Source organism: Lepisosteus oculatus, unplaced genomic scaffold (genome assembly GCF_040954835.1).
Source record: "Lepisosteus oculatus isolate fLepOcu1 unplaced genomic scaffold, fLepOcu1.hap2 HAP2_SCAFFOLD_53, whole genome shotgun sequence".
NCBI lineage: Eukaryota > Metazoa > Chordata > Actinopteri > Semionotiformes > Lepisosteidae > Lepisosteus > Lepisosteus oculatus.
This window is the reverse complement of record NW_027168075.1, coordinates 892,167-913,494: the sequence shown is the minus strand read 5'-3', so window position 1 is coordinate 913,494 and position 21,328 is coordinate 892,167. Positions and strand designations below refer to the sequence as shown.

At 41.9% G+C, this 21,328-nt stretch overlaps 3 protein-coding genes across 3 annotated transcripts; all 3 read right to left on the bottom strand.

Annotated features, from left to right (window-relative positions):
* Positions 1–209: 209 nt before the first annotated feature.
* LOC138231303 (zinc finger C2HC domain-containing protein 1C-like) lies at positions 210–2,318 on the bottom strand. Its single transcript, XM_069186534.1, has 2 exons — positions 972–2,318; positions 210–568 (listed from the first exon to the last, which is right to left on the bottom strand). The coding sequence occupies exon 1, from the start codon at positions 2,281–2,283 to the stop codon at positions 1,564–1,566; it is 720 nt and encodes a 239-aa protein (XP_069042635.1). The 5' UTR covers positions 2,284–2,318; the 3' UTR covers positions 210–568; positions 972–1,563.
* A 5,939-nt stretch (positions 2,319–8,257) lies between these two features.
* LOC138231307 (uncharacterized) lies at positions 8,258–10,366 on the bottom strand. The gene is made up of 2 exons (XM_069186539.1): positions 9,020–10,366; positions 8,258–8,616 (listed from the first exon to the last, which is right to left on the bottom strand). The coding sequence occupies exon 1, from the start codon at positions 10,329–10,331 to the stop codon at positions 9,612–9,614; it is 720 nt and encodes a 239-aa protein (XP_069042640.1). The 5' UTR covers positions 10,332–10,366; the 3' UTR covers positions 8,258–8,616; positions 9,020–9,611.
* Positions 10,367–16,310: 5,944 nt separating this feature from the next.
* On the bottom strand, positions 16,311–19,117 carry LOC138231302 (uncharacterized). The gene is made up of 3 exons (XM_069186533.1): positions 19,059–19,117; positions 17,073–18,572; positions 16,311–16,669 (listed from the first exon to the last, which is right to left on the bottom strand). The coding sequence occupies exon 2, from the start codon at positions 18,535–18,537 to the stop codon at positions 17,665–17,667; it is 873 nt and encodes a 290-aa protein (XP_069042634.1). The 5' UTR covers positions 18,538–18,572; positions 19,059–19,117; the 3' UTR covers positions 16,311–16,669; positions 17,073–17,664.
* Between the last annotated feature and the right edge of the window lie 2,211 nt (positions 19,118–21,328).

Below are 21,328 nucleotides of genomic sequence, written 5' to 3'. Positions count from 1 at the left end.
ATGCCGAGAATGTGTGAATACTGCTTTTTGATGGTTCCAAGACCAATGTGACCTGTTCTATTGCCTGCTAATTGTACGTTCCAGGTTGAAAAATTATTTTTAGGAGGTCAAGGTGTATGAATGATAAGAGAAAAACTGAAATAACCACAGCTACGCAAACACCAGTCCACCAAAAAAAAATCATTTAATTAAAATAAGGTAACATTTTTTTTTCATCATCATACGGATGAACTGTGCTAAATGTGTTTCTAAAAAGAAAAAGCAGGACGTGAGTCGTGAGCCAAGATCATGACTCTTTTGCTCTTCTTCACATCAGTTTTCATCTGCGAGGAGGAGGAGGAGGGCGGCTCCTGATGTGCTGACACTTGGGGAAGTGCCTCTGTGCCGGCCTGGGGGCAAAGCGCCGGCCGCAGTGAGGGCAGGGCACGTAGTCGGGGTTTGGATTCGCGGGGGGCTGGGGCAGGTTCACAACTTTCCCTCCTTGCGTGATCACCTGCTGCACCTCCCTGGCCTGTTTGATGCTCCGAATGAAATCCTCGTGCTTCTGCCTCCAGTTGTTCTTTCTCAGCTGGGAACAGGAAATGAAACCAATAAAACAGCTTCCAGAAAAAGTCCAGACTAGCACTGCGTACACAGTCTGGTCGCAAACCATTCACAAGGCAAGAAAATATCAATACAGTAATAACGTAGCTTTCTGGGGCCACCTTTCAGGTCATTGGGTAGAGAGTACAATTTACGTAGTTATGGTTTTGTTTCCTGTGAGTGCTATTTGCTTGATATGTAGATTTTTACAACAGAATTCAGAAGTCACTAAGACACATTTATTCTGTCTGGCAAATGTGCCTTTGCGGCAGTTTTTCAGAAGAGTACTTCATAAAACACTTATTTATTGTCTACATTGATTTATAAGCTGAGTCTGACTCTAGGAGAAAACAAGGGAAGCTTGGAAAGAGTTTAAGGATAGCCCTTACCACGATTGGCGGTTTAACCTTCTTCTTATGGATGTATGTCTCCAGTTCTGTTCCCTTGGCCCTGTGCTTGAAAGAGTCAAAAACCTTCCTCTTTGAATTCTGAAGCTTCTTGCAGATCTTGCTGTGTTTCTCCAGCCTCTCTACAGCAAACTTCCCGTGACACAGTTCACAGGGCACCAGCTGAGGGTTTCCACTCTGGCTATTCTCATATGGAAATTGCTCAGCGGTAGGGCACATCAGACTTGTAGGGGACAAATATCTGTTTTCCACTGACAGAGTTTGTTCATCCAGACATGTGGTGTTATTTCTGAAGTGGCCCTGCGCGGCCTGTGCCGCTGACACGTCGCTTTCAGGGAGCCTTGCTTTCTTGAGATACTTTCTCCTTCCACAGGGGACGTCTTCTAGCCCACGGCTGCAAGGGCTCACTTGACGTCTCTCCTGATGGGAAAGCGCAGAGGGAAAGTGCGATTCTGCGCATCCGCCATCTTCCATTGGAGAACCATAATCAAGGTTGTCTCCTCTGATAGGAAGGGCTTTCCTTGGAGTGAAGGCTTTTTGCTTCTCCATTCTGCAGGTCAGAAGAGGCACGGCCTTAGAGCGGTGGTTGGCCCATGGTCCTCTGGGGCAAAGCTCGCTCTGCCTCGCCTCTATTTTCCCTTCCGGCCACCTCTCTGGAGTCTTCCATCTCTCTCGGAACCATCCTCAGCTCCTCCTGAGCTCTGAAGAGCTTCGCCTGCATCATGGCCTCCTTCTGGCGAATCTCGTCCTTCATCATGGCCTCCTTCCGGCGCATCTCATCCTGCAGGCTGGCCTCCCTCCGGCGATGCTCCTCCTTCAGCGCGGCCTCTGCCTCGGCCACTTTTCGTAGCTCCTCTTGCAACTGAAAGTGCTCCTTCCCATTGGCATGAGAAGGGCATTGCCCTGGAGGGGTCGCCACCATGGGGAGGACAGTCCTGTCCTTAGGTTTGCGTACTCTTGAGCCCCTCCTGCCCGGCCTCTCGCAGGGCCTCTCATGACCATCCTGAGGCGGGGTGGGGGCAAACAAGGAATCACTCTGTGCGTCCGGGCGGTCCACAGCCCGAACCTCACCAGGGCCGGAGACATTCCTGTTACCCATAGGCTTCAGGGGGTAAGACCGATCATACCCCACAATGTTCTTCTCGGGGCCCTGTTGGGCTTGGAAGCGATAGCTGTTCCCCATCTTCTTCTCCGCAGCGTATTTGACATATTGGAAACATTTTCTCATCTTCTGTAGAGCTGCCTCCTGCCGCCGATTGTACATGGCGATCATTTTTTTCTCCTTTTCCTGCATCAGTTTCTCTTGGAAGGTGTCCTTCAGAAGCTGTATCTTGGGAGGCGGGCAGTACGTGGAAATCAGATCCTGTTGCCTTAAGGGCGCGGGTCGATTCGAGTCTGTGTCCTTCGGGGAGGGGGACAGAGCACCAGGCTTAGGACTGGGCTCCATTGGCAAATGAGATATGAGCTTTGTTTCCCAGGTATCTGGAAAAGGCAAAAATGGCAAATAAATGATATCCTGCACAGTCTAGTATGGTCTAATAGAAAAGAATAAAAAAAAACAATTCAGGAAATACACAACTTTTGAATATTAAACCTAATGGTGTTGAATGCTGCATGCTGACTCAGTAGGAGACAGATCCTAAACATAAACATTATAATAAACATTTGTTTCCCAAATAACATTCTCAATGTTCAGAATGCTTAAAGTCATGAGCTTTTTTAAAAATGTTTAACTGAAACCTGGAAATGTGCTATTTCATTTCAAAGCTTGTATTATATCTATGATATAAATGTTTTTTTATATAAAATTAACCCATTATGCAACAGGGGTTTGAGCAAAAGTCACTGTGAATAAGGGAATTTATCAATATTAATTAGCCGTTTCACTACATTATAGATAGCTGAAGGATTATGATACAGTATATCGATTTCGCTACAAATTGACAAGCATATTTGATGACACTTACCAAACAAGTTTTAAACAGCGGAGAAATAGTTCACCACGACGATAGCAATGCAATGTTTGACTGCATCTCCCTATGTGATATATCTGTATTTGGGTATATACAGATCACGTAATTCAGGGAGCACTGTTACGTCAGGTCACCAACCATTATTACGACGCTCATATGTCATAGAGCTCCTTAGGATGTTTGTATAATCTTTATCCAAATTTTCATATGGCCGCAGTTACGGCGTTTATTTTACAGTTAATGTAACAGGGTGTCATTATATTTTTCTGTCTTTATGGTGGCAGACCACTTAAATAAATCTGAGTAGGCGGTTTCTACAAGTGGGTCAGATAAAATATTAAATATACAGTAAAAGCTCACACCTATTCATACCCTTTATGTACTGTATATCTACAATTACGTATACTACGTATACAGTTATCGTATACTATAATACGATAACTACCATTACAAAATGTCTCCCTTTTGATTTGAAGTGGTTCTTTTAAATAAGTAAATTGCAATCACTTAGCCTACATCTGAGCTCCTAATTCATCGCGACGACGGACTGAGACTCCAGTCGGATTTGTGAGAAGGGGTGTGCCTGTTTTAAAACCGATTCATACGTCTTAAACACATGGACATAGATAGCAGTCTGTGTTATATAATTTATCTTTTTATTTTATTTAAATTTAAGTATCACATACACATTTTCAAAGTAACTGTACCCCTTTTAATTATGATCCCCATCGCTCACAGCTCCGAAGGTGAGACGAGGGCTACTTCAGATGGGATTTCCAATATTTCTCTCTTAGCTTGTATACCGGTGGAAAGGAGAGGGGTCTTAAAACGTGTTGATAGTAAGATTGGGATGTATTTGCAGTCTAGATATAGTTTTTTTAATGTTCGGAGCCGCCACAGATTCATTTTCTTACGACTGCTTTTCTGGATGACAATGACAATGCAAACGATGGTGTTAAGGCGAGGCTGTGCCTTAAGGCTCCTCTGCTTACAATATTCAGCGCGTAAATCGCAAACGAGCGCCTTCCCTTACGATGAAAATGCAGAAAATAAGACCACGAGATTTAAACCTACGGCTTACAAATTTATGCGTAAACACTAAAACCGTATCTTTAGCAAAACTGGCGAGACAATGTGTTTTATCATTTAAAAAAGTACTGGAAAATAATTAAAGGTTATCACGATAAACAGAGGTTACTGATCTACTACTGTACGCTGTGACCAAAAATGAGAGTCCCCCGATCCTCGCAGCCTTCATGCTTTGGTCTTGGCCTGGCCGTTTTTTTTAAGATAATGGGGTCAAGTTAAGAAATTATGCAAGTTTCTAATCAAATCCAAGGGCGCCCCGATCTCCTAAACATCTTTAGAAGGCCGACGGACCACACTGCACGGTCCGGATTCCGGGCCCTGACCCGGTTCTGGATAATGCCAGCTTAAAGTGAAAAATTCTACTGTACATATTATGTTTCTTATTATGGTATATATGTATAATATGGCACGACCGCTTCACGAAGCTAGAAAGAAAGTTATCCGCCATTTTTATTTTACCTGCAATTGAATTTGCCATTAAAATCATTATTAATACCGCAGCTGCTAAATAACTTACCTAAAAGCGTTCAGATACAAAAGCACTTGAGCTGTAATGTTTGTATACTGTTGGCCCGATGACCTACTTCAAGAAGAATTGTTACATAGACCGCCAAGGACTGTCATCACACTTTACGTCATAAAGCGCTTTAAAACTTTAGACAAGTTCAACACCTCATATTTTGTACTGTTTATCATGGTAAAAGCAACTCAAAGCAATTATAAAAATGATCGAAAGGTAAAAATACAAGCTTATACGAGCTGTCGTTTTAACATTTATAACATATATTTAAACAAAACATATATAATCTATTTTAATAAAATAGAAAAGTGTTCTTAGTCTTCACTTAAAAGCTGTTAGAAGCTGCCTTTCTGACAAGAGAGTTCTGTGAGTTCCACAGTCTCAGTGCATTAAAGTCAAAACCAGTTGCTTTTTATTTCCTGTTTTACGACAGAGCAAGGAGGGTGTCCACAGACCACTGTGCACCTGCAGGCTGATATGGGGGGTAAAAAGTCTAGAAGTTAGTAAATAAGATTTTAGCACATGTTCTAAAACAAACCGGACACCTGTACAGTGATGCCAACACAGTGCTCTGAGCTCCTTCTTTGAGTTAAATCCTAGCATCTGCATTTTTTACAAGTTGTTGCTATGGCAGAGCATGACCAGAGCATAACAGAAACCACCCATTTTCTAACCGCTTCATCCAATTCAGGGTCAGGTGGTCAGGGGGTCGCGGGGCACGGGGGAGCCAGAGCCTCAGAAAGTAATAAGCAGGAGATACCTGGGACTGGATGGTAGTCCAATGCAGGGAAGACACAGACACTCACCAATTATCCCAGAAGCCAATGAACCTACCAGTAGTTCTTTGAACTGTGGGAGGAAGCCGGAACACCCAAAGCAAACTCATGCAAACATGGGGAGAACATACAAGCTCCATACAGATAGCACCCCAGGTCCAGAAGTGTACCCAGGGCCTCAGCACTGTGAGCTAGCAATGCTAAACGCTGGGCTACTGTGCATGCTAATTTCTAGGCATCAGGTGATCAATCAGGTAGTGTTTCTCAGATAAAAGGACACCAGTTATTTAGTATGAGATTCAAATTGACCTCAGAACAAAATATAACTTATGTTATATAACTTATATAGAACTTACTACAGCATAACTGTCTTATTTGGCTCTTGTAGAAAATATTAACAGCATGCCTATTAAACATACAGTATCTAGCAATCAGCAATCAAAATAAAAACATTTCCAAACATGGAAACTGCCCAGTTAATGAAACATTTCAAAGACATTAATCTATTCAATAATTACAGTTTTAAGTAGATAACAGATTTATATTCAGATTACGAAAGCATCATGCTGCTTGTGTAAGGAATCCATGAATACCACTGTACATGAGAATTCCACACCTATTTGTAATCAATACACAAAATCCTATTGAATTTCAGGTACTTGTTTATTCAGCATTGCTTGACTCCGCGGACTCCTTGTTGTTTCAATATTCTAGCAATAGGACTAATCGCCAATACAGTGCCGTTGTAATCTATTCCTTCTGCCAGCAGAGGACGGTATTCGCACAGCCAGTTCAGGATAAGATTCGGTCCTCGCAGTTCACAGTACAACTGGCCAAAGCCGTATTCGGAATATGCTCTCGATAACCTCGTTTAGTTTAAGTACGGCCATATTTCATATCAACCCACAGATGCATTGCATAAACACTAGAATTCTGGTTGTACTTAAATTGACCTTATACGTTTTGGATTATGTTTAACCTTCTTCAATTTCTTCAACCATATTTTGAGATGATTACGTTTACAGAAGCAAATATTATTCAGTGCTTTTTCTTCACTCCTTTAATCAAACCCACATTTCTATAAGGAGGGCCATTGTGAAACTCCCCAAAGTGAGCTGAATTAATCTTTTATTCTTCACACCTGCGAAGTCATTCCTACATTGTGTAATATGAAGGCCTTTCATTATTCACGTATACTACAACATCTGAAAATAATGGGTCTTGAAATAGTTGAATGAAAGAAAATCCTGAATAACTCCTCCAAATGCGTGTTACACTTTCATCAAGTACACACACTTTGAATGTGATGAACTATAAAAAGTTATTTTAACCATACCCAATGGAGCTCAGGAGTGCGATTGCATACACAATCATGTTTTCAGTGTTTGGACATCAGCCGTACATCAGAACAATCATTTCACTAACACAGCTCCATGTTGAGTGACTTCCCTCCAAGAACACAAAGTCACTTTCCCTTAGCAATTATTGCATGGACTTTGATTATCTGCCTTCTGCATCAAGCCCTGTATTATATACGGTACAAAGCCAAGCTTTGGGATAGTGCTTTGTTTGGATCCTTGTCTTGATCCTTTTGGATCCCAGGCTGCTCATTTGCAAATGAGTTTTGACATTAATTATAGTGACTATAGCAATGAGGTGGCACTGTGGTTCACAGATCTGGGGTCCTGGGTTCAATTCCTGGGGTGCAGTCTGGATGGAATTGTATGTTCTCCCTTCATTTGTGTGGATTTCTTCCAGGTGCTCCAGTTTCTTCCCACAGTCCAAAGACATACAGTACTAGTAGGTTAAGGTGGAACTACAGTCCCAATTTTGCAGACACAAAATTATTTAATTTCAGTCACAAAATAAAATCATTGACATTATAGAAAAACTTTACAAACTCAAAATTGAGCACAAAATCATGAATTTTGTGAAAGGACTGTAAGTTACGCCATGTTGTAACAAATTCGCATTCAAGTTCCACACAAATTGCGATGTGATGCAGCCCTTCCTGCTCACTAATCACTGTAATGACTAATGCAATGTGATGTAGGAGAGAAAGGGTATAGGTTATGCAGCAAACATTTCACTGCAAAAAACGTTCCATTCCAAGGTTCTTTATGCAGAGTTAACAATGTAGTATTATTTATTGGCAAAAACGTAAAAAAGTTGAGAGTTATATTTCCATTGGATTAAACGAGATGTATTCACAAGCCTGCTCCTTTACAATGTCATAGGGCCACAACAGATTATAGGAAGTTTTGCTGCCTCGTTCTGAATCGCAGAACATGGTAATTCTTTAACCTTGAAATGTAGTCTATTTTGTGATGTAATGATGCAATGTCCCTTTACTGAGAGCCAGCAATCAACGGATGTGTCTGATCGTGAATGGTTTTCCCTGTTGTTTGTTGTATTACTTGGTGTTGCATTTTAAGCTGTGCATGAGGCAGGACCCGGAGGCTGCTGCTTCTGCTGGTGCTTCTGCTGGGATTGAGGAAGAGCTGAGCGCCATGTAAGGCAAAGACACTGCGTTCCACTTTATCAGGTGCCTGGAGTGTAAGAGCTGCAGATAATATTGAGTCACATTAATCCCAACATATTTCAAATATTATGAAAATTAAATAAATTAAATCAAATAACTTTCATTAAAAAAATCAATCACTCTTTACCTTGCTTTTTCAGTTGTTTTTAAGGAAAATTGATGCCGAGAATGTGTGAATACTGCTTTTTGATGGTTCCAAGACCAATGTGACCTGTTCTATTGCCTGCTAATTGTACGTTCCAGGTTGAAAAATTATTTTTAGGAGGTCAAGGTGTATGAATGATAAGAGAAAAACTGAAATAACCACAGCTACGCAAACACCAGTCCACCAAAAAAAAATCATTTAATTAAAATAAGGTAACATTTTTTTTTCATCATCATACGGATGAACTGTGCTAAATGTGTTTCTAAAAAGAAAAAGCAGGACGTGAGTCGTGAGCCAAGATCATGACTCTTTTGCTCTTCTTCACATCAGTTTTCATCTGCGAGGAGGAGGAGGAGGGCGGCTCCTGATGTGCTGACACTTGGGGAAGTGCCTCTGTGCCGGCCTGGGGGCAAAGCGCCGGCCGCAGTGAGGGCAGGGCACGTAGTCGGGGTTTGGATTCGCGGGGGGCTGGGGCAGGTTCACAACTTTCCCTCCTTGCGTGATCACCTGCTGCACCTCCCTGGCCTGTTTGATGCTCCGAATGAAATCCTCGTGCTTCTGCCTCCAGTTGTTCTTTCTCAGCTGGGAACAGGAAATGAAACCAATAAAACAGCTTCCAGAAAAAGTCCAGACTAGCACTGCGTACACAGTCTGGTCGCAAACCATTCACAAGGCAAGAAAATATCAATACAGTAATAACGTAGCTTTCTGGGGCCACCTTTCAGGTCATTGGGTAGAGAGTACAATTTACGTAGTTATGGTTTTGTTTCCTGTGAGTGCTATTTGCTTGATATGTAGATTTTTACAACAGAATTCAGAAGTCACTAAGACACATTTATTCTGTCTGGCAAATGTGCCTTTGCGGCAGTTTTTCAGAAGAGTACTTCATAAAACACTTATTTATTGTCTACATTGATTTATAAGCTGAGTCTGACTCTAGGAGAAAACAAGGGAAGCTTGGAAAGAGTTTAAGGATAGCCCTTACCACGATTGGCGGTTTAACCTTCTTCTTATGGATGTATGTCTCCAGTTCTGTTCCCTTGGCCCTGTGCTTGAAAGAGTCAAAAACCTTCCTCTTTGAATTCTGAAGCTTCTTGCAGATCTTGCTGTGTTTCTCCAGCCTCTCTACAGCAAACTTCCCGTGACACAGTTCACAGGGCACCAGCTGAGGGTTTCCACTCTGGCTATTCTCATATGGAAATTGCTCAGCGGTAGGGCACATCAGACTTGTAGGGGACAAATATCTGTTTTCCACTGACAGAGTTTGTTCATCCAGACATGTGGTGTTATTTCTGAAGTGGCCCTGCGCGGCCTGTGCCGCTGACACGTCGCTTTCAGGGAGCCTTGCTTTCTTGAGATACTTTCTCCTTCCACAGGGGACGTCTTCTAGCCCACGGCTGCAAGGGCTCACTTGACGTCTCTCCTGATGGGAAAGCGCAGAGGGAAAGTGCGATTCTGCGCATCCGCCATCTTCCATTGGAGAACCATAATCAAGGTTGTCTCCTCTGATAGGAAGGGCTTTCCTTGGAGTGAAGGCTTTTTGCTTCTCCATTCTGCAGGTCAGAAGAGGCACGGCCTTAGAGCGGTGGTTGGCCCATGGTCCTCTGGGGCAAAGCTCGCTCTGCCTCGCCTCTATTTTCCCTTCCGGCCACCTCTCTGGAGTCTTCCATCTCTCTCGGAACCATCCTCAGCTCCTCCTGAGCTCTGAAGAGCTTCGCCTGCATCATGGCCTCCTTCTGGCGAATCTCGTCCTTCATCATGGCCTCCTTCCGGCGCATCTCATCCTGCAGGCTGGCCTCCCTCCGGCAATGCTCCTCCTTCAGCGCGGCCTCTGCCTCGGCCACTTTTCGTAGCTCCTCTTGCAACTGAAAGTGCTCCTTCCCATTGGCATGAGAAGGGCATTGCCCTGGAGGGGTCGCCACCATGGGGAGGACAGTCCTGTCCTTAGGTTTGCGTACTCTTGAGCCCCTCCTGCCCGGCCTCTCGCAGGGCCTCTCATGACCATCCTGAGGCGGGGTGGGGGCAAACAAGGAATCACTCTGTGCGTCCGGGCGGTCCACAGCCCGAACCTCACCAGGGCCGGAGACATTCCTGTTACCCATAGGCTTCAGGGGGTAAGACCGATCATACCCCACAATGTTCTTCTCGGGGCCCTGTTGGGCTTGGAAGCGATAGCTGTTCCCCATCTTCTTCTCCGCAGCGTATTTGACATATTGGAAACATTTTCTCATCTTCTGTAGAGCTGCCTCCTGCCGCCGATTGTACATGGCGATCATTTTTTTCTCCTTTTCCTGCATCAGTTTCTCTTGGAAGGTGTCCTTCAGAAGCTGTATCTTGGGAGGCGGGCAGTACGTGGAAATCAGATCCTGTTGCCTTAAGGGCGCGGGTCGATTCGAGTCTGTGTCCTTCGGGGAGGGGGACAGAGCACCAGGCTTAGGACTGGGCTCCATTGGCAAATGAGATATGAGCTTTGTTTCCCAGGTATCTGGAAAAGGCAAAAATGGCAAATAAATGATATCCTGCACAGTCTAGTATGGTCTAATAGAAAAGAATAAAAAAAAACAATTCAGGAAATACACAACTTTTGAATATTAAACCTAATGGTGTTGAATGCTGCATGCTGACTCAGTAGGAGACAGATCCTAAACATAAACATTATAATAAACATTTGTTTCCCAAATAACATTCTCAATGTTCAGAATGCTTAAAGTCATGAGCTTTTTTAAAAATGTTTAACTGAAACCTGGAAATGTGCTATTTCATTTCAAAGCTTGTATTATATCTATGATATAAATGTTTTTTTATATAAAATTAACCCATTATGCAACAGGGGTTTGAGCAAAAGTCACTGTGAATAAGGGAATTTATCAATATTAATTAGCCGTTTCACTACATTATAGATAGCTGAAGGATTATGATACAGTATATCGATTTCGCTACAAATTGACAAGCATATTTGATGACACTTACCAAACAAGTTTTAAACAGCGGAGAAATAGTTCACCACGACGATAGCAATGCAATGTTTGACTGCATCTCCCTATGTGATATATCTGTATTTGGGTATATACAGATCACGTAATTCAGGGAGCACTGTTACGTCAGGTCACCAACCATTATTACGACGCTCATATGTCATAGAGCTCCTTAGGATGTTTGTATAATCTTTATCCAAATTTTCATATGGCCGCAGTTACGGCGTTTATTTTACAGTTAATGTAACAGGGTGTCATTATATTTTTCTGTCTTTATGGTGGCAGACCACTTAAATAAATCTGAGTAGGCGGTTTCTACAAGTGGGTCAGATAAAATATTAAATATACAGTAAAAGCTCACACCTATTCATACCCTTTATGTACTGTATATCTACAATTACGTATACTACGTATACAGTTATCGTATACTATAATACGATAACTACCATTACAAAATGTCTCCCTTTTGATTTGAAGTGGTTCTTTTAAATAAGTAAATTGCAATCACTTAGCCTACATCTGAGCTCCTAATTCATCGCGACGACGGACTGAGACTCCAGTCGGATTTGTGAGAAGGGGTGTGCCTGTTTTAAAACCGATTCATACGTCTTAAACACATGGACATAGATAGCAGTCTGTGTTATATAATTTATCTTTTTATTTTATTTAAATTTAAGTATCACATACACATTTTCAAAGTAACTGTACCCCTTTTAATTATGATCCCCATCGCTCACAGCTCCGAAGGTGAGACGAGGGCTACTTCAGATGGGATTTCCAATATTTCTCTCTTAGCTTGTATACCGGTGGAAAGGAGAGGGGTCTTAAAACGTGTTGATAGTAAGATTGGGATGTATTTGCAGTCTAGATATAGTTTTTTTAATGTTCGGAGCCGCCACAGATTCATTTTCTTACGACTGCTTTTCTGGATGACAATGACAATGCAAACGATGGTGTTAAGGCGAGGCTGTGCCTTAAGGCTCCTCTGCTTACAATATTCAGCGCGTAAATCGCAAACGAGCGCCTTCCCTTACGATGAAAATGCAGAAAATAAGACCACGAGATTTAAACCTACGGCTTACAAATTTATGCGTAAACACTAAAACCGTATCTTTAGCAAAACTGGCGAGACAATGTGTTTTATCATTTAAAAAAGTACTGGAAAATAATTAAAGGTTATCACGATAAACAGAGGTTACTGATCTACTACTGTACGCTGTGACCAAAAATGAGAGTCCCCCGATCCTCGCAGCCTTCATGCTTTGGTCTTGGCCTGGCCGTTTTTTTTAAGATAATGGGGTCAAGTTAAGAAATTATGCAAGTTTCTAATCAAATCCAAGGGCGCCCCGATCTCCTAAACATCTTTAGAAGGCCGACGGACCACACTGCACGGTCCGGATTCCGGGCCCTGACCCGGTTCTGGATAATGCCAGCTTAAAGTGAAAAATTCTACTGTACATATTATGTTTCTTATTATGGTATATATGTATAATATGGCACGACCGCTTCACGAAGCTAGAAAGAAAGTTATCCGCCATTTTTATTTTACCTGCAATTGAATTTGCCATTAAAATCATTATTAATACCGCAGCTGCTAAATAACTTACCTAAAAGCGTTCAGATACAAAAGCACTTGAGCTGTAATGTTTGTATACTGTTGGCCCGATGACCTACTTCAAGAAGAATTGTTACATAGACCGCCAAGGACTGTCATCACACTTTACGTCATAAAGCGCTTTAAAACTTTAGACAAGTTCAACACCTCATATTTTGTACTGTTTATCATGGTAAAAGCAACTCAAAGCAATTCTAAAAATGATCGAAAGGTAAAAATACAAGCTTATACGAGCTGTCGTTTTAACATTTATAACATATATTTAAACAAAACATATATAATCTATTTTAATAAAATAGAAAAGTGTTCTTAGTCTTCACTTAAAAGCTGTTAGAAGCTGCCTTTCTGACAAGAGAGTTCTGTGAGTTCCACAGTCTCAGTGCATTAAAGTCAAAACCAGTTGCTTTTTATTTCCTGTTTTACGACAGAGCAAGGAGGGTGTCCACAGACCACTGTGCACCTGCAGACTGATATGGGGGGTAAAAAGTCTAGAAGTTAGTAAATAAGATTTTAACATATGTTCTAAAACACACCGGACACCTGTACAGTGATGCCAACACAGTGATCTGAGCTCCTTCTTTGAGTTAAATCCTAGCATCTGCATTTTTTACAAGTTGTTGCTATGGCAGAGCATGACCAGAGCATAACAGAAACCACCCATTTTCTAACCGCTTCATCCAATTCAGGGTCAGGGGGTCAGGGGGTCGCGGGGCACGGGGGAGCCAGAGCCTCAGAAAGTAATAAGCAGGAGATACCTGGGACTGGATGGTAGTCCAATGCAGGGAAGACACAGACACTCACCAATTATCCCAGAAGCCAATTAACCTACCAGTAGTTCTTTGAACTGTGGGAGGAAGCCGGAGCACCCAAAGCAAACTCATGCAAACATGGGGAGAACATACAAGCTCCATACAGATAGCACCCCAGGTCCAGAAGTGTACCCAGGGCCTCAGCACTGTGAGCTAGCAATGCTAAACGCTGGGCTACTGTGCATGCTAATTTCTAGGCATCAGGTGATCAATCAGGTAGTGTTTCTCAGATAAAAGGACACCAGTTATTTAGTATGAGATTCAAATTGACCTCAGAACAAAATATAACTTATGTTATATAACTTATATAGAACTTACTACAGCATAACTGTCTTATTTGGCTCTTGTAGAAAATATTAACAGCATGCCTATTAAACATACAGTATCTAGCAATCAGCAATCAAAATAAAAACATTTCCAAACATGGAAACTGCCCAGTTAATGAAGCATTTCAAAGACATTAATCTATTCAATAATTACAGTTTTAAGTAGATAACAGATTTATATTCAGATTACGAAAGTATCATAACAACGGCTGCTTGTGTAAGGAATCCATGAATACCACTGTACATGAGAATTCCACACCTATTTGTAATCAATACACAAAATCCTATTGAATTTCAGGTACTTGTTTATTCAGCATTGCTTGACTCCGCGGACTCCTTGTTGTTTCAATATTCTAGCAATAGGACTAATTGCCAATATAGTGCCGTTGTAATCTATTCCTTCTGCCAGCAGAGGACGGTATTCGCACAGCCAGTTCAGGATAAGATACGGTCCTCGCAGTTCACAGTACAACTGGCCACAGCCGTATTCGGAATATGCTCTCGATAACCTCGTTTAGTTTAAGTACGGCCATATTTCATATCAACCCACAGATGCATTGCATAAACACTAGAATTCTGGTTGTACTTAAATTGACCTTATACGTTTTGGATTATGTTTAACCTTCTTCAATTTCTTCAACCATATTTTGAGATGATTACGTTTACAGAAGCAAATATTATTCAGTGCTTTTTCTTCACTCTTTTAATCAATCCCACATTTCTATAAGGAGGGCCATTGTGAAACTCCCCAAAGTGAGCTGAATTAATCTTTTATTCTTCACACCTGCGAAGTCATTCCTTCATTGTGTAATATGAAGGCCTTTCATTATTCACGTATACTACAACATCTGAAAATAATGGGTCTTGAAATAGTTGAATGAAAGAAAATCCTGAATAACTCCTCCAAATGCGTGTTACACTTTCATCAAGTACACACACTTTGAATGTGATGAACTATAAAAAGTTATTTTAACCATACCCAATGGAGCTCAGGAGTGCGATTGCATACACAATCATGTTTTCAGTGTTTGGACATCAGCCGTACATCAGAACAATCATTTCACTAACACAGCTCCGTGTTGAGTGACTTCCCTCCAAGAACACAAAGTCACTTTCCCTTAGCAATTATTGCATGGACTTTGATTATCTGCCTTCTGCATCAAGCCCTGTATTATATACGGTACAAAGCCAAGCTTTGGGATAGTGCTTTGTTTGGATCCTTGTCTTGATCCTTTTGGATCCCAGGCTGCTCATTTGCAAATGAGTTTTGACATTAATTATAGTGACTATAGCAATGAGGTGGCACTGTGGTTCACAGATCTGGGGTCCTGGGTTCAATTCCTGGGGTGCAGTCTGGATGGAATTGTATGTTCTCCCTTCATTTGTGTGGATTTCTTCCAGGTGCTCCAGTTTCTTCCCACAGTCCAAAGACATACAGTACTAGTAGGTTAAGGTGGAACTACAGTCCCAATTTTGCAGACACAAAATTATTTAATTTCAGTCACAAAATAAAATGATTGACATTATAGAAAAACTTTACAAACTCAAAATTGAGCACAAAATCATGAATTTTGTGAAAGGACTGTAAGTTACGCCATGTTGTAACAAATTCGCATTCAAGTTCCACACAAATTGCGATGTGATGCAGCCCTTCCTGCTCACTAATCACTGTAATGACTAATGCAATGTGATGTAGGAGAGAAAGGGTATAGGTTATGCAGCAAACATTTCACTGCAAAAAACGTTCCATTCCAAGGTTCTTTATGCAGAGTTAACAATGTAGTATTATTTATTGGCAAAAACGTAAAAAAGTTGAGTTATATTTCCATTGGATTAAACGAGATGTATTCACAAGCCTGCTCCTTTACAATGTCATAGGGCCACAACAGATTATAGGACGTTTTGCTGCCTCGTTCTGAATCGCAGAACATGGTAATTCTTTAACCTTGAAATGTAGTCTATTTTGTGATGTAATGATGCAATGTCCCTTTACTGAGAGCCAGCAATCAACGGATGTGTCTGATCGTGAATGGTTTTCCCTGTTGTTTGTTGTATTACTTGGTGTTGCATTTTAAGCTGTGCATGAGGCAGGACCCGGAGGCTGCTGCTTCTGCTGGTGCTTCTGCTGGGATTGAGGAAGAGCTGAGCGCCATGTAAGGCAAAGACACTGCGTTCCACTTTATCAGGTGCCTGGAGTGTAAGAGCTGCAGATAATATTGAGTCACATTAATCCCAACATATTTCAAATATTATGAAAATTAAATAAATTAAATCAAATAACTTTCATTAAAAAAATCAATCACTCTTTACCTTGCTTTTTCAGTTGTTTTTAAGGAAAATTGATGCCGAGAATGTGTGAATACTGCTTTTTGATGGTTCCAAGACCAATGTGACCTGTTCTATTGCCTGCTAATTGTACGTTCCAGGTTGAAAAATTATTTTTAGGAGGTCAAGGTGTATGAATGATAAGAGAAAAACTGAAATAACCACAGCTACGCAAACACCAGTCCACCAAAAAAAAATCATTTAATTAAAATAAGGTAACATTTTTTTTTCATCATCATACGGATGAACTGTGCTAAATGTGTTTCTAAAAAGAAAAAGCAGGACGTGAGTCGTGAGCCAAGATCATGACTCTTTTGCTCTTCTTCACATCAGTTTTCATCTGCGAGGAGGAGGAGGAGGGCGGCTCCTGATGTGCTGACACTTGGGGATGTGCCTCTGTGCCGGCCTGGGGGCAAAGCGCCGGCCGCAGTGAGGGCAGGGCACGTAGTCGGGGTTTGGATTCGCGGGGGGCTGGGGCAGGTTCACAACTTTCCCTCCTTGCGTGATCACCTGCTGCACCTCCCTGGCCTGTTTGATGCTCCGAATGAAATCCTCGTGCTTCTGCCTCCAGTTGTTCTTTCTCAGCTGGGAACAGGGAATGAAACCAATAAAACAGCTTCCAGAAAAAGTCCAGACTAGCACTGTGTACACAGTCTGGTCGCAAACCATTCACAAGGCAAGAAAATATCAATACAGTAATAACGTAGCTTTCTGGGGCTACCTTTCAGGTCATTGGGTAGAGAGTACAATTTACGTAGTTATGGTTTTGTTTCCTGTGAGTGCTATTTGCTTGATATGTAGATTTTTACAACAGAATTCAGAAGTCACTAAGACACATTTATTCTGTCTGGCAAATGTGCCTTTGCGGCAGTTTTTCAGAAGAGTACTTCATAAAACACTTATTTATTGTTTACATTGATTTATAAGCTGAGTCTGACTCTAGGAGAAAAAAAGGGAAGCTTGGAAAGAGTTTAAGGATAGCTCTTACCACGATTGGCGGTTTAACCTTCTTCTTATGGATGTATGTCTCCAGTTCTGTTCCCTTGGCCCTGTGCTTGAAAGAGTCAAAAACCTTCCTCTTTGAATTCTGAAGCTTCTTGCAGATCTTGCTGTGTTTCTCCAGCCTCTCTATAGCAAACTTCCCGTGACACAGTTCACAGGGCACCAGCTGAGGGTTTCCACTCTGGCTATTCTCATATGGAAATTGCTCAGCGGTAGGGCACATCAGACTTGTAGGGGACAAATATCTGTTTTCCACTGACAGAGTTTGTTCATCCAGACATGTGGTGTTATTTCTGAAGTGGCCCTGCGCGGCCTGTGCCGCTGACACGTCGCTTTCAGGGAGCCTTGCTTTCTTGAGATACTTTCTCCTTCCACAGGGGACGTCTTCTAGCCCACGGCTGCAAGGGCTCACTTGACGTCTCTCCTGATGGGAAAGCGCAGAGGGAAAGTGCGATTCTGCGCATCCGCCATCTTCCATTGGAGAACCATAATCAAGGTTGTCTCCTCTGATAGGAAGGGCTTTCCTTGGAGTGAAGGCTTTTTGCTTCTCCATTCTGCAGGTCAGAAGAGGCACGGCCTTAGAGCGGTGGTTGGCCCATGGTCCTCTGGGGCAAAGCTCGCTCTGCCTCGCCTCTATTTTCCCTTCCGGCCACCTCTCTGGAGTCTTCCATCTCTCTCGGAACCATCCTCAGCTCCTCCTGAGCTCTGAAGAGCTTCGCCTGCATCATGGCCTCCTTCTGGCGAATCTCGTCCTTCATCATGGCCTCCTTCCGGCGCATCTCATCCTGCAGGCTGGCCTCCCTCCGGCGATGCTCCTCCTTCAGCGCGGCCTCTGCCTCGGCCACTTTTCGTAGCTCCTCTTGCAACTGAAAGTGCTCCTTCCCATTGGCATGAGAAGGGCATTGCCCTGGAGGGGTCGCCACCATGGGGAGGACAGTCCTGTCCTTAGGTTTGCGTACTCTTGAGCCCCTCCTGCCCGGCCTCTCGCAGGGCCTCTCATGACCATCCTGAGGCGGGGTGGGGGCAAACAAGGAATCACTCTGTGCGTCCGGGCGGTCCACAGCCCGAACCTCACCAGGGCCGGAGACTTTCCTGTTACCCATAGGCTTCAGGGGGTAAGACCGATCATACCCCACAATGTTCTTCTCGGGGCCCTGTTGGGCTTGGAAGCGATAGCTGTTCCCCATCTTCTTCTCCGCAGCGTATTTGACATATTGGAAACATTTTCTCATCTTCTGTAGAGCTGCCTCCTGCCGCCGATTGTACATGGCGATCATTTTTTTCTCCTTTTCCTGCATCAGTTTCTCTTGGAAGGTGTCCTTCAGAAGCTGTATCTTGGGAGGCGGGCAGTACGTGGAGATCAGATCCTGTTGCCTTAAGGGCGCGGGTCGATTCGAGTCTGTGTCCTTCGGGGAGGGGGACAGAGCACCAGGCTTAGGACTGGGCTCCATTGGCAAATGAGATATGAGCTTTGTTTCCCAGGTATCTGGAAAAGGCAAAAATGGCAAATAAATGATATCCTGCACAGTCTAGTATGGTCTAATAGAAAAGAATAAAAAAAAAACAATTCAGGAAATACACAACTTTTTAATATTAAACCTAATGGTGTTGAATGCTGCATGCTGACTCAGTAGGAGACAGATCCTAAACATAAACATTATAATAAACATTTGTTTCCCAAATAACATTCTCAATGTTCAGAATGCTTAAAGTCATGAGCTTTTTTAAAAATGTTTAACTGAAACCTGGAAATGTGCTATTTCATTTCAAAGCTTGTATTATATCTATGATATAAATGTTTTTTTATATAAAATTAACCCATTATGCAACAGGGGTTTGAGCAAAAGTCACTGTGAATAAGGGAATTTATCAATATTAATTAGCCGTTTCACTACATTATAGATAGCTGAAGGATTATGATACAGTATATCGATTTCGCTACAAATTGACAAGCATATTTGATGACACTTACCAAACAAGTTTTAAACAGCGGAGAAATAGTTCACCACGACGATAGCAATGCAATGTTTGACTGCATCTCCCTATGTGATATATCTGTATTTGGGTATATACAGATCACGTAATTCAGGGAGCACTGTTACGTCAGGTCACCAACCATTATTACGACGCTCATATGTCATAGAGCTCCTTAGGATGTTTGTATAATCTTTATCCAAATTTTCATATGGCCGCAGTTACGGCGTTTATTTTACAGTTAATGTAACAGGGTGTCATTATATTTTTCTGTCTTTATGGTGGCAGACCACTTAAATAAATCTGAGTAGGCGGTTTCTACAAGTGGGTCAGATAAAATATTAAATATACAGTAAAAGCTCACACCTATTCATACCCTTTATGTACTGTATATCTACAATTACGTATACTACGTATACAGTTATCGTATACTATAATACGATAACTACCATTACAAAATGTCTCCCTTTTGATTTGAAGTGGTTCTTTTAAATAAGTAAATTGCAATCACTTAGCCTACATCTGAGCTCCTAATTCATCGCGACGACGGACTGAGACTCCAGTCGGATTTGTGAGAAGGGGTGTGCCTGTTTTAAAACCGATTCATACGTCTTAAACACATGGACATAGATAGCAGTCTGTGTTATATAATTTATCTTTTTATTTTATTTAAATTTAAGTATCACATACACATTTTCAAAGTAACTGTACCCCTTTTAATTATGATCCCCATCGCTCACAGCTCCGAAGGTGAGACGAGGGCTACTTCAGATGGGATTTCCAATATTTCTCTCTTAGCTTGTATACCGGTGGAAAGGAGAGGGGTCTTAAAACGTGTTGATAGTAAGATTGGGATGTATTTGCAGTCTAGATATAGTTTTTTTAATGTTCGGAGCCGCCACAGATTCATTTTCTTACGACTGCTTTTCTGGATGACAATGACAATGCAAACGATGGTGTTAAGGCGAGGCTGTGCCTTAAGGCTCCTCTGCTTACAATATTCAGCGCGTAAATCGCAAACGAGCGCCTTCCCTTACGATGAAAATGCAGAAAATAAGACCACGAGATTTAAACCTACAGCTTACAAATTTATGCGTAAACACTAAAACCGTATCTTTAGCAAAACTGGCGAGACAATGTGTTTTATCATTTAAAAAAGTACTGGAAAATAATTAAAGGTTATCACGATAAACAGAGGTTACTGATCTACTACTGTACGCTGTGACCAAAAATGAGAGTCCCCCGATCCTCGCAGCCTTCATGCTTTGGTCTTGGCCTGGCCGTTTTTTTTAAGATAATGGGGTCAAGTTAAGAAATTATGCAAGTTTCTAATCAAATCCAAGGGCGCCCCGATCTCCTAAACATCTTTAGAAGGCCGACGGACCACACTGCACGGTCCGGGTCCGGGCCCTGACCCGGTTCTGGATAATGCCAGCTTAAAGTGAAAAATTCTACTGTACATATTATGTTTCTTATTATGGTATATATGTATAATGTGGCGCGACCGCTTCACGAAGCTAGAAAGAAAGTTATCCGCCATTTTTATTTTACCTGCAATTGAATTTGCCATTAAAATCATTATTAATACCGCAGCTGCTAAATAACTTACCTAAAAGCGTTCAGATACAAAAGCACTTGAGCTGTAATGTTTGTATACTGTTGGCCCGATGACCTACTTCAAGAAGAATTGTTACATAGACCGCCAAGGACTGTCATCACACTTTACGTCATAAAGCGCTTTAAAACTTTTGACAAGTTCAACACCTCATATTTTGTACTGTTTATCATGGTAAAAGCAACTCAAAGCAATTCTAAAAATGATCGAAAGGTAAAAATACAAGCTTATACGAGCTGTCGTTTTAACATTTATAACATATATTTAAACAAAACATATATAATCTATTTTAATAAAATAGAAAAGTGTTCTTAGTCTTCACTTAAAAGCTGTTAGAAGCTGCCTTTCTGACAAGAGAGTTCTGTGAGTTCCACAGTCTCAGTGCATTAAAGTCAAAACCAGTTGCTTTTTATTTCCTCTTTTACGACAGAGCAAGGAGGGTGTCCAGAGACCACTGTGCACCTGCAGACTGATATGGGGGGTAAAAAGACTAGAAGTTAGTAAATAAGATTTTAACATATGTTCTAAAACACACCGGACACCTGTACAGTGATGCCAACACAGTGATCTGAGCTCCTTCTTTGAGTTAAATCCTAGCATCTGCATTTTTTACAAGTTGTTGCTATGGCAGAGCATGACCAGAGCATAACAGA